The sequence below is a fragment of the Salmo trutta genome, chromosome 9 (assembly GCF_901001165.1).
Source record: "Salmo trutta chromosome 9, fSalTru1.1, whole genome shotgun sequence".
Lineage (NCBI taxonomy): Eukaryota > Metazoa > Chordata > Actinopteri > Salmoniformes > Salmonidae > Salmo > Salmo trutta.
In genome coordinates this window covers 19,197,572-19,210,059 of record NC_042965.1, presented here as the reverse complement: position 1 = coordinate 19,210,059, position 12,488 = coordinate 19,197,572, and the positions used below count along the sequence as shown (strand labels likewise).

The 12,488-nt window shown below is 39.5% G+C and overlaps 1 protein-coding gene across 1 annotated transcript; it reads left to right on the top strand.

The window, feature by feature from the left end:
• Nucleotides 1-793: 793 nt before the first annotated feature.
• nfu1 (NFU1 iron-sulfur cluster scaffold homolog (S. cerevisiae)) lies at nt 794-8,712 on the top strand. The gene is made up of 8 exons (XM_029762863.1): nt 794-900; nt 1,497-1,597; nt 1,712-1,847; nt 1,989-2,055; nt 2,156-2,273; nt 7,543-7,606; nt 7,730-7,904; nt 8,007-8,712. Exons 1-8 carry the CDS (start codon nt 842-844, stop codon nt 8,040-8,042), a joined length of 756 nt encoding a protein of 251 aa, XP_029618723.1. The 5' UTR covers nt 794-841; the 3' UTR covers nt 8,043-8,712.
• The last annotated feature ends 3,776 nt before the right edge of the window (nt 8,713-12,488 follow it).

Below are 12,488 nucleotides of genomic sequence, written 5' to 3'. Positions count from 1 at the left end.
AGCTTTGGAGGAATACGCAGATTTAAAGAGGAGTCCGTAATTTGCTTTCTAATGATCATGATCTTTTCCTCAAAGAAGTTCATAAATGTATTACTGCTGAAGTGAAAGCCATCCTCCATTTGCGAATGCTGCTTTTTAGTTAGCTTTGCGACAGTATCAAAAATAAATTTCGGATTGTTCTTATTTTCCTCAATTAAGTTGGAAAAATAGGATGATCGAGCAGCAGTGAGGGCTCTTCGATACTGCACGGTACTGTCTTTCCAAGCTAGTCGGAAGACTGCCAGTTTAGTGTGGCGCCATTTCCGTTCCAATTTTCTGGAAGCTTGCTTCAGAGCTCGTGTATTTTCTGTATACCAGGGAGCTAGTTTCTTATGACAGATGTTTTTAGTTTTTAGGGGTGCAACTGCATCTAGGGTATTGCGCAAGGTTAAATTGAGTTCCTCGGTTAGGTGGTTAACTGATTTTTGTCCTCTGACGTCCTTGGGTAGGCAGAGGGAGTCTGGAAGGGCATCAAGGAATCTTTGGGTTGTCTGAGAATTTATAGCACGACTTTTAATGCTCCTTGGTTGGGGTCTGAGCAGATTATTTGTTGCAATTGCAAACGCAATAAAATGGTGGTCCGATAATCCAGGATTATGAGGAAAAACTTTTGACTGATTCCCTTATGAACTATCGTTACAATCTTAGAAATTGTTGCATGTTGCATTTCTATTTTTGTTCAGTGTATACAGGAACCATGTTTTGGTTCCTACACAAAATGTGGTTCCAGGGAAATAATACAAGGACGGTTTCTTCCTTGGAGTTTACGGAAATTGCGTCATTGTTTAGAAGCTTCACAAACATGGCGACTTACAGGCAGGTCGGGAGGTTGTTGGGTATTTCTGCAAGAATTTCAAGTCCGTAAGTTGTGCTCTGTGGTTTGTTGAACACTGACTGAGGATGTCTATCAAGCTGTAGTAATGCATGTTTTTACCTTTTCTCTCACTACGTGTTCGTCAACTAATTAGTTAGCGGCTAACCTTTAGCTAGCTGTGTTTCATAAGATAAGGTCTGACGCAGTTTATTAGTAGTGAGGTAACGTGATTATTGTAGCTCAATCTCCAGTAAAAAGTTGCAATATGATTGAACTGGTTTAATAAAACATTTCATTTGTAGCTAGCAAACTAGCTAGTTGCTCAACTTGCCTCATTGGTGAAAAATACAACCCCACAGAGCTCAGCAAGCACAGTAATATCCCTACTTGCATTATTAGTACGGTTGCGTTTGATCACAGGAATGTTTTCATAATGGATTTAAAAAAATTAATTGCTGCCCAGGTCTCCAACTAATTAAATTGTCAGCATGCTGTGCTCCAATAGTTTTGCATCACGTGACATCAGATTGTCAAATCTAGCGTGCGTGACTGGTAATGTTTTTATTTGGTCTAATTGATCCCGGTGATCAATTTACCCTATTCTTATTCTAAATTGAACTTATTAAAAATGTTTTTTCTTTAGGCTTGCTGTACGTGCATATCAGTTTGCTGGACTGCATTGGACTCCACACAACATTGGTGTTACCAGGAGATGGTCACTGCCACCATTTTCAGTTGTATCTGGTAGGCATGAAAACCATGTACAGTGTATAGAAATGTCTTCAGGAGCTATCTAAAATGTGATTTAGCACCACAATTGCTAAAATTACTTTGACAGTATTGTGCCCCTCTTTCCAGCAAGGACCATGTTTATTCAGACTCAGGACACTCCCAACCCAAACAGCTTGAAATTTCTGCCTGGTCGCATTGTCCTTGAACAAGGAACAATGGATTTTACTGCACCCCGGGAAGCCTATTGCTCCCCCCTCGCAAGGTTAATGACTTAGGCTACTGAAACCATGCCTACCAATGTTGAAAATAACATTTAAACAATTAAAAGATCAAGCAGTCTGAGACATCTTGTTACAGCCCTAACTTATTTTGGGCAACATTGTAATATGTATTATTTCTTCAGGCAGCTATTTAGAATCGATGGTGTCAAGGGTGTCTTTTTGGGTCCTGACTTCATAACCATAACCAAGGTAATATTACCAGTCATCTACATGTATATTTTAAAATATGTAATGTATGAATCATGGGTAGAAATGATAAGAATTGCTCTGTTTCTGGCTTCTTATTCAGACAGATGTAGATCTGGAATGGAAGTTAATCAAACCTGATGTGTTTGCTGCCATTATGGACTTCTTCACATCTGGACTCCCTGTTGTCAATGAGGAGGACACCCCTCGTGCAGATACAGGTATGGAACAGACAAGTAAACAAGCACTTTATAAGGCAGTACAAGAGCGGCACTTTACATAGGATAGGCGATAGACACACACACACACACACACTGTGGGGTCCAAAATTAGACACCCTTGATAAAGATGAGCAAAAATGACTGTACTGTGCTATATTGTATGCAACAAAAAGGGGTGAAATTATACTTTTTTTGTTAAAAAAATGTATTCTTGACAAGTTAGGGGTAAATTATTGACACCTCTGTTTTCAATACCTTGTGTTGTATAGTCTGGAGTCCCGAAGCAGTACTTGCAGCTGAAAAAAAAAATCTGGTTTTATTCCCTTCTGTTTTACAAATCTAAACTTTAGGAGAAGTGGAACAAAAATCAAGAACAGCATTCTTTCTCCCTTGCAGGTCTGCTACTGCCATGCCAAAAACAAGATCCTTAGCCCTCACACAAGTGTGTTGAATCTGCTCATTGAAAGCTCTGGTGGGGGCCTGGGTGCGGCCCAGTTGCAGAGAGTGGCGCTCTCCACTGCTGTGGGGCTGAACTTCGTGACAGCTGTTTCTCCTGCTCTTTGTTGCGGTCGCTCTCCGTGATCCTGAAAATAGTTTCTTCAGAATAGGCACATTCTCGGGCTCACGGGTTAATAACATGACATTTTTCATATAGTTACATAAAACTCTGGCCCGATGAACTTGGCCTTCTCAATATTCATCCATTAGTTTAGTTCATATAAATACAACAATTGACTGGGTTTCTTTAGGAGAGTGTTCGATGACATTCTTATGCTCACTGAGCGTATCATCTCTCCCTCTGAACATCTATTTTACATGTCCCATCTTCCGCATATGACGTGGGATTTTGTCTTTGTGCACAAGTGCAACATCTCCAACCTTGAATGTGACTTCGTTGTGTGCTGTCCTCAACAGCAGTTCTGAAAACGTGTCATTAGATGGCAATATTCATGGGTGTTTTTCCCTGTATGACCACTCTGCTTGTTATAGTCTGCCTCCTACACGCATAAGTCTATCTTCATCTCGGATGTGTTTCAGGTTAAGAATTCTGGATTGTCTGTCCAGTCTTTTTCCAGCTTGTAGCTGTCTCTTTTCTTTAGAGAAACTTATCATTTGTCAGCTGTATCCAGTTTTTCTTTGCTGATTCAATTTTTGCGGTTCTGTGTTTTGTGCGTTATGCTCAACTCTATAATGGTATTACATCGCTCTTCTCATTTTGTTATTTTGTAGCAACTTGATTTTGTAGGACACTGATTTCTTCTTGTTTTTCTGTTCCTCCCCGATCTTGCTGTGGTTCAGTGTGAGTTTTAACCACTGCAGTCTATTCCACCCAGGGAATCGTTGGTCAACTTCTACACACTTGTTCCTCATGTGCCTCTTTCTGCAGGATTGTCTTTCCCACTGCAGTGTCTCCAATTTCCTGGAAGTGTCAGACTTTTGGGATTTCATCCACTCTGTTAGCAATGAATGGTTTCCATTGTTTGACTGTGGTCTTGATCCAATGGAGTGTTATCATTGAGTCTGTCCAGTAGTGAACTTGTACATCACTCATCTTCAAGTTGTTCTTTCGATGGTTTCCTAATCTTGCTCCAATTTGATGGTTTCCTAATCTTGCTCCTATTGCTGCTTCTGGGAGTTCTAGTCTGGATGGAGTTTTCAATGGATAACTATTGTCTTGGCTATGATTAGACCTGTAGTGCATTCTCCTTCTGCATTTGCCGTGTGCATGTACTTAGTGGATAAATCTTGTGGAAGCTCTTCATCCCATGATAGGCCCTGTTTCCACATTTCTTGGAATGGACACTTGATCCTAATGCTGAATGTGGATACAATCTGATTGAATATTCATGCAGCTGATTGAAGTAGTCCTCGTTTTGTGATCTTCTTGTCTTTCAGGAATTCAATCAAATCTGTCCTTTCAAACAGTCATCAGTATCTGATCTCCATGTTAATCCTAGTAAGCTACTTTTTATGTAGTTTGACTTTTCACTTCAACTTGTTCTGTTACTTTCTCTTTTGTCTATTCACTTTGCAGCTCATGTCAATTTGTTTTCCATTTATATAGGTTCATGCTTGCGCTGTCCATGATCTCTTTAGCCTTCGTGGTTAGATCAGAGGGTGTTCCTTTGTCCTCTGTGCCGCAAATAAGGTTGTCAACATACAAGTATTCCCTCAGTGCAGTTACCATGCCTGGATAGACCCCCTCATACTTGTTCAGATGGTGTTTGATTGTGGCTGCTAAAAGGAATGGGCATGCGGATGCTCCAAACGGAACTCTCGTCTTCTCAGTGTACATTATGATTTCTTCATTTGTCATTGGGATGTCACTTTTCCATAAGAACCTCAAAATACTTCTCTGTCCATTTCGTTTAGAGAGATTTGCAGAAATGCTTTCATGATGTCTGCCATTAGCTCTATTCTGTGCTGCCTGAACTTAATCAGAATACTCAACAGGTAATGGTTTAGATTTGGTCCTGTTAGTTTGGTAAATAACTGCTTACTATCTATATATATATATATATATATCTCTCTCTCACAGTATATATCTATATCACGGTATATAAAAAATATATATAAAAATTACTTTTATTTAACTAGGCAAGTCAGTTAAGAACAAATTCTTATTTTCAATGACGGCCTAGGAACAGTGGGTTAACTGCCTTGTTCCGGGGCAGAACGACAGATTTTTACCTTGTCAGCTCGGGGATTCAATCTTGCAACTTTTCGGTTACTAGTCCAACGCTCTAACCACTAGGCTACCTGAGATATATCTCTCATGCGAGGATGCATCAACCACAACTCTGAGCTTGATAGTTGTCCTCTCCTTGATCACTGTGATGTGGTTAGTAGTATACAGGGTTATCTGAATGATCACTAAGCACCTGCTCTACAATACCTTGGCTAAGATGGATACAGTGCCTTCCGAAAATATTCAGTCCCCCCTTGACTTTTGACACATTTTGCTGTGTTGCAGCCTGAATTCAAAATAGATTCAATAAATAAAAAAATCTCACCCATCTACACACAATATCCCATAATGACAGTGAAAACATGTTTATAGAAATGTAATGAAATACAGAAATCTAATTTACATAACTATTCACACACCTGATTCAATACATGTTACAATCACCTTTGGCAGCGATTTACAGCTGTGATTCTTTTGGGGTAAGTTAAGAGCTTTGCACACCTAGATTGTACAATATTTGCACATTCTTCAAGTGCTGTCAGGTTGGTTGTTAGTCATTGATTGCCAGACATTTTTAAGTCTGCCATAGATTTTCAAGCTGATTTTAAGTCAACTGTAATTAGGCCACTCAGGAACATTCGATATCGTCTTGGTAAGCTAACCCCATTTAGTCGATAGGCTGTTGGTCGACAGGTTTATTTAGTCGAGCAGTAGCAAAAACACCCGTCTGATTCGCGCCTGTTTGAGTGGACTAATCCATAGTGGAGGCCGTGGGGATGGCACAGACCATCGCTCTAAGACGTGCTACTGAAATTGTATATGGTTATTACATAAGAACAATGGTGCATGGTGCAACACAAATCAAAATGTTTAACAAATGAGCCTTCTCCTGTGTTGGATAGTGGTCACTGTCCGTGGTTCTGAAACACATCAGTGTGTTGTTGAACTGGCACCTTTTCCTAGACCATGTTGCTATGTGTTAACCAGCATATTGATGTTGAGAAATGCTGTGAGGCAGCAGCGCAGTTAGGAGACAAACAGCCCTTGCTTTAATTGTCTAAGAAAAGGGAGGAGAGAGGATACCCCAACTAAATTAGGTGTATAATCAATAGCCTTACTGTTAAATGTGCCTGGTTTTATAAATGACAGTACCAGTCAAAAAGTAGTGAATACTGCAAAACCCATTGCAGTATTCACTACTTTGTTCAAGCTATCCATGGGAGTTTCATTTTCAGCGTTCCGGTCAATCTCATTCAATGTCTGTTCCTTTGCAATGAATTGTTCCATACATTCCTCCAAGATATTCACATCAGGGTTTTCCTCTCCCAGTACCTGATCAGTTCTGTTTAACAGCCTTGTTGCCGTCCTTGTCGTTCCCCGACTCTGTTTCAGTCATGCAAGTTCCTTCATGGTTTCTCCTGGTTAAATCCACGTTTCCAATATAATCCGCAGTATCACTTTTTCTTGTAATTGTCTTTGAGGAATCCTTCCCTCATGGGTTTTGGCATCAACTTGTGGTGTAGAGTCAGGAGTCCCGAAGTATTACTTGCCGTTTTAAAATAAATCAGGTTTTATTCCCTATTGTTTTTCAAATCTTAACTTTATGAGAAGTGGAAGTGGACCAATAATCAAAATGAAAATGCCATTCTTTTGCCCTTGCAGGTCTGCTCCTGCCAGGCCAAACACAAGTTAGGCATGGCACCTGTAACCCAGCACAAGTGTATTGAAATTGCTCATTAAAAGCTTTGGTGGGGGGCTCGGCGCAGTTCAGAATGGCGCTCTCCACTGCCGTGGTGATGAACTCTGTGGGGTTTCTCCTGCACTTGCTTGCAGTCACACTCCGTGGTCCTGAAAATGTATTATTCGGAATAGGCACCTTCTTTGGCTCGGGGTTAACATGACATTCTTCATATAGTTATAACATACCTCACCAACGAGAATAACCGCACTGAACCTTTTTCCAAGTTGGAGAGCTCATTGGGAGTGATTTTAGACCATTCCTCCATACTGAATCCTTCCAGATTCTTGATATCCTGTGCTTAAGAACTGCCCTCTTCGATGCAAACCACAGGTTTTAAAGTCCAGAGATTGCCATTGCAAAATGTTGATTTTTGGGGCCAATTAACCATTTCTTTGTGGATTTTGATGTTTGCTTGGTCTTACGGTCTTGCTGGAAGATCCAAGTTTCCACTACCTGGAAAAGGTGGCCTCTGGGTAAAGTTCACGATGCCGTTGACCTTAGCAAGGGATCCAGGACCAGTGGACTCAAAATAGCCCCATAACATAAAAGATCCACCACCGTATTTTACAGTAGTTGTGGGGTTATTCTCTGCTCCTGCATTATTATTTTGATGCCTAACCCACCACTGGTGTGCGTGGCCAAAGAGGTCTATTTTCATGTCATCTGACCAAAGCACCGGTTCCAATCCAAGTGCAGTTTAGCGAACTCCAGGCATTTACATTTGTTGGATGAATTTATTATATATATATTATATTAAAGATGGTTGCATTTATTTCCTGTGTTAAATGTTAAGTACTGTAAGCATAATTTTGCATCAACTGTTCCTTTTGTCTTTACAGCACCATCAGATGATGACGATGAGGTGATTGCTATGATCAAAGAGCTTCTGGACACCCGAATCAGGTATCATTACTGTAGTTATACATAGCCTTTAGCTGATATCTCCCTCCCTCTTATCAGAAGTGTCTCTCTGCTCATTGCAGTATCAGTATGAATTAAATTATTAACTCATGTATCTTCCCCCAGGCCCACAGTGCAGGAGGATGGTGGAGATGTCCTGTATTGTGGCTTTGAGGATGGCATTGTAAAGCTGAAGCTACAGGGCTCCTGCACCAGTTGCCCTAGCTCCATGGTCACTCTGAAGAGTGGCATCCAAAATATGTTGCAGTTCTATGTCCCTGAAGTGGAAGGGGTGGAGCAGGTTTGTACCCTGTACAAAGAACGTGCAGAATTTGAGATGGTTGCCTGTTAGGTTCGTCTTGTGAAATCGAGAACTAGACTAACGTGTTGTGTACTTTCCCAGGTGAAGGATGAGCAAGAGGAGGTTGCCCAAGGCTGAGTGCAATGGAAACTACTCAGACCCTATAGACATTCCTCTTACCCAATCCCTTCCTGCAGCCACTGCTGACTATAGTATAGTTGATTAATCCGCATCGTAGAGGCTTGTCTAAAGCACAGCCGTGACGAAGGAAGAACTTCGCTGTTATTTTGAGAGATTTGTCATTGGACTTCATAAGTTCCCAGAGATTGTCAGCTGTCAACCTTTCTGGCTATGGGACTCAGTGTGTAAGAGAGGACCCTGCCTTGTCTTGAGTAGTGTCTTTGTCATGCTGTTTGCTTTGGAAGGATTCCAGGCTGATCGAGTCCACTAACTTTTGTCTGACAATGTATTTATTGCAGTATCTCATATTATCACACCATATAACTCAGTAAGTATTGGTTATTAAAACAAACAACTCCATCTATATACAACACAAATGTGCACACTGTATAATGTAAATAAAATAAAGTACATTGAATTAAGTGTATGAAATTATTTTATAGAATTCCCTGAATATTGCCAACCAAATCCTTTGTCAATCTGACGGGAAAAAGAGCACACGTTGCACGGATAGAGGATACTCCTTTTGCCACTATGGTCTGGAGGAAAGCTTGAGTTTGCATTGCTTTCTAAGTCTGTTACCATTATTGTACATTTTAAATAAGTAATTAAAGACACATAATTTATACATTTTTGTGTGATTTTTAATCGTCCACAAACCCTCGTCTCTGTGCAGTCAACTATCTGTTATGTAACTTTTTGGGCGATCCAACCAAATTCACATAAAAATGTGATTTATAGATCGGTCATTCTCTGAGTATGTTCACATGCACATTAATTTAATATGAAACTGTTTATGGCAGTAGACAGTATAGAAATAGTCATGTAAACACCTTATTCTGCTTATCTTAATCGGCATAAGGTCAGAAACAAAACATACGTCGATTAAAAAACCTGGTTTTCTGAGTACTTGAATGAATTATCAGTGGCGTGTATTCATGGATTGACCAAGAAAAAAACATATTTTGTGTCTTTTGTCTCTGTTATTCATGAATTTCATTCAATTCACAAAAGGCTTACTGTATCTCACCAGAGAAAGCATCCGAGCGAGTGAAACAGCGCCCCCCTTTCTCAGTATGTGTAGCCCATCTGATGCTGTCTGGTCCAAAAAAGAATGACATTGTTGCCGCCGTAGCATTGAATGCAACGGAAGCCAGCGAGCATTTGGCCTCCCTTGATAAAAAAAAATATACAATAATAGCCAATTAGTGTTGAGCTAAACTGAGTGCGCTCCACTGTGAATGGTCCTGTCTCATCAAAAAATGTAAATCTTGAATTGTTGCATCTCGTCATCTTCCTGTGGGTAGCTAGCTAGCTAAAATAGTCCCTTTCATAAATTAGCCATGGATGGAGATAGGGATTTGGACTTTTTACTTAATTCTCGATACTGGCCAATGATTATAACGGCGATTCCGATCCTACTATAAATTCATACAGTGCCTTCGGAAAGTATTCAGACCCCTTGACTTTTTCCACTTTTTGTTACGTTACAGCCTTATTCTAAAAATGATGAAATCGTTTTTTTCCTCATCAATTTACACACGACCCCCATAATGACAAAGCAAAACAGTTTTTATAATATTGTTGCTAATTTATTAAATATAAAAAACTATCACGTTTACATTAAGTATTCAGACCCTTTACTCAGTACTTTGTTGAAGCACCTTTGGCAGCGATTACAGCCTCGAGTCTTCTTGGGTACGATGCTACAAGCTTGGCACACCTGTATTTGGGGAGTTTTGCCCATTCTTCTCTGCAGATCCTCTCAAGCTCTGTCAGGTTGGATGGGGTGCACAGCTATTTTCAGGTCTCTCCAGAGATGTTCGATCGGGTTCAAGACTGGGCTTTAGCTGGGCCACTCAAGGACATTCAGAGATTTGTCCCGAAGCCACTCCTGCATTGACTTGGCTGTGTGCTTAGGGCCGTTGTCCTGTTCGAAGGTGAACCTTCGCCCCAGTCTGAGGTCCTGAGCGCTCTGGAGCAGGTTTTCATCAATGAGCTCTCTGTACTTTCCCTCGATCCTGACTAGTTTCCCAGTCCCTGCCACTGAAAAACATCCCCACAGCATGATGCTGCCACCCGTGCATCACTGTAGGGATGGTGCCAGGTTTCCTCCAGATGTGACGCTTGGCATTCAGGCCAAAGATTTCAACCTTGGTTTCATCAGAACAAAGAATCACAAGTAAGCCCATGCGATTTCTCAAGTAAGCCCATGCCTTCCAAGCTGAGTTCTGGATAAACTCTGTGATCACCAAAGCTAAGATGAGTTTTCATTAGTGTAGTTCGACCACTGGGAATGGCTTTCATCACATAAATAAACTCTCTGAAAGGTATTGGATACTCATTCAATGTTAAAAATTGTTAATATATGACAGAATATTACCCCTGTTGTTGAAAACATCAAGAACAAAGTTAATATTACTCTCATGCCAGCTAGGCTACAACAATTACTTATTCCTTACAGTTATGTCTGAATTATTCCACAAAAGAGCTTCATCTGGGGAAAAGTTATGCAGGAAACATATTTTCCAGGACATTAAAGCTTGTTGGTGAAACCTGGCCAATTTAGCAGGTAATTTTTCAGGAATATAATTACATTCCATAAAAAATTGAAGACCTCCAAACTTATTAAACACATTGTTTGGAATGAAATACCAAATTGATTCTGTATTGACCAAACATATTTTCAACCAATTGATCTTGAAAGTGTTATTTGTCAACAAAATCCAACACTTCCAGACCTTCAGATCTTCTTAATTTTAGGAGATCAATTCCTATGTTGTCTAAGTGTTTTTTTGATAGATGTATTCCTAAATATTTAACAGTCCTTTACAGGAACATTTTATATTTATCAGTCATATAAACATAAGATTTCACACTTCGAAATATTCAGTTTTAATCCAGACGCAACAGTGAATGCAGTGATAGCATTAAGGGCATGCGCGACCTGGTCTTTGTCTTTTAAAAAATAGAGTAGTATCGTGAGCCAGTTGGGATATTTTCATATTTCTGTTAATAAAATGTATAAACCATGCAGATTTGCATTATTCAGAATATCTATAGATAGAAGTTCCATTACCAAAATGAATAAAATGACAAAATTGGGCATCCCTGTCAGACACTTCTGTTGATACTGAATCTTTTGGATGTATTAAGGTTAAGTATCACAGAACTATTTATATCTTTGTTAAACATGCGAACGACTTTGATAAAATGTTCACTAAAACCAAAAAGTTTGAGACCAAAAGAGAAATGAATGTTCAGTTGAGTCGAAGGCTTTACAGAAGTCTAAAAATAACAGCATCTGAGTCAATTGCATCTGAATAATCGAAAAGGTCCAAGGCTAAACGAATGTTGGAACTTATGTAATGGCCCTTCATAAAGCCTGTTTGAGTCTCTTTAATAATGGTATCTATTCTTCTTTAATATTTTGGAATAAACCAGAGCAATCAGTTTGTAATCAGTATTGAAAAAAGTAATTGGTCTCCAACTGTCGATGAGAGAAGGGACTCTATCAGGCTTCGGAATCAGTGAAATAAGGCCCTGTTTCATGGTGGAGACCATTTCACAATTTTCAATGCAATCTTGAAACAAAAAATTGAGTATTCTAGAAACTCCCAAAACTGGGCCAGGTGATTTCCATTTTTTCATTGAATTCAGAGCCTCTCTCATTTCCTTGATTGACACAGGTGATTCACAAACTGATGGGAAATCCTCCCCAATCACAGGGAAATCATTCTGAATGTGGCAAATGTAGCTTTCACAACAATCTTCCTGAAATTGTGAGTTGTAAAGGTTTTCAGAAAAGGAACTGACAAATGTTGATATTGTAATGGGATCTTTGCATAATACATCCTTAAGTTTGAGTGCTGTTATATATTTTCTTTTGTATATTCTCTTTTCAAGCGCAAAGAAATAACTGGTGTTTCTTTTCCACTCTTCAATCAATTTTGCTCTTGATCTGACAAAGGCACCCTTTGCCAGATTTGTGTAAAACTGTTCTAATTCTAGTTGTAAAGATTTAAATACAGACTTTTTGAGATAGATTATCTTTCTTTAGAAAGCTGTCAAGCTTGCTCATCAACAGTTTTTCTCTACGGTACTTCAGGTGCTTCAGCTCTTTGGATGGTTTAATGGCTACAACTCTGACTTGATATTTGAAGAATTCTCATCTACTTCCATGACCTGAGTTTTTTCTTGCAAAACAATATCTTTGGCTAACAATTTGATGTTTCCAATGAAAATAGGATATTTAACAAGTGTGTTGTTTAATTTCCAATATCCTCGAATACCCTTAGATTTTTTTAGCAGCTTGTAAATTCAAAGAAATCAAATGATGATCAGAAAAGGGAGCCAACTGGTGATCTACATCTATAATGACTTGTAACAAAAGAGGGAAATTAG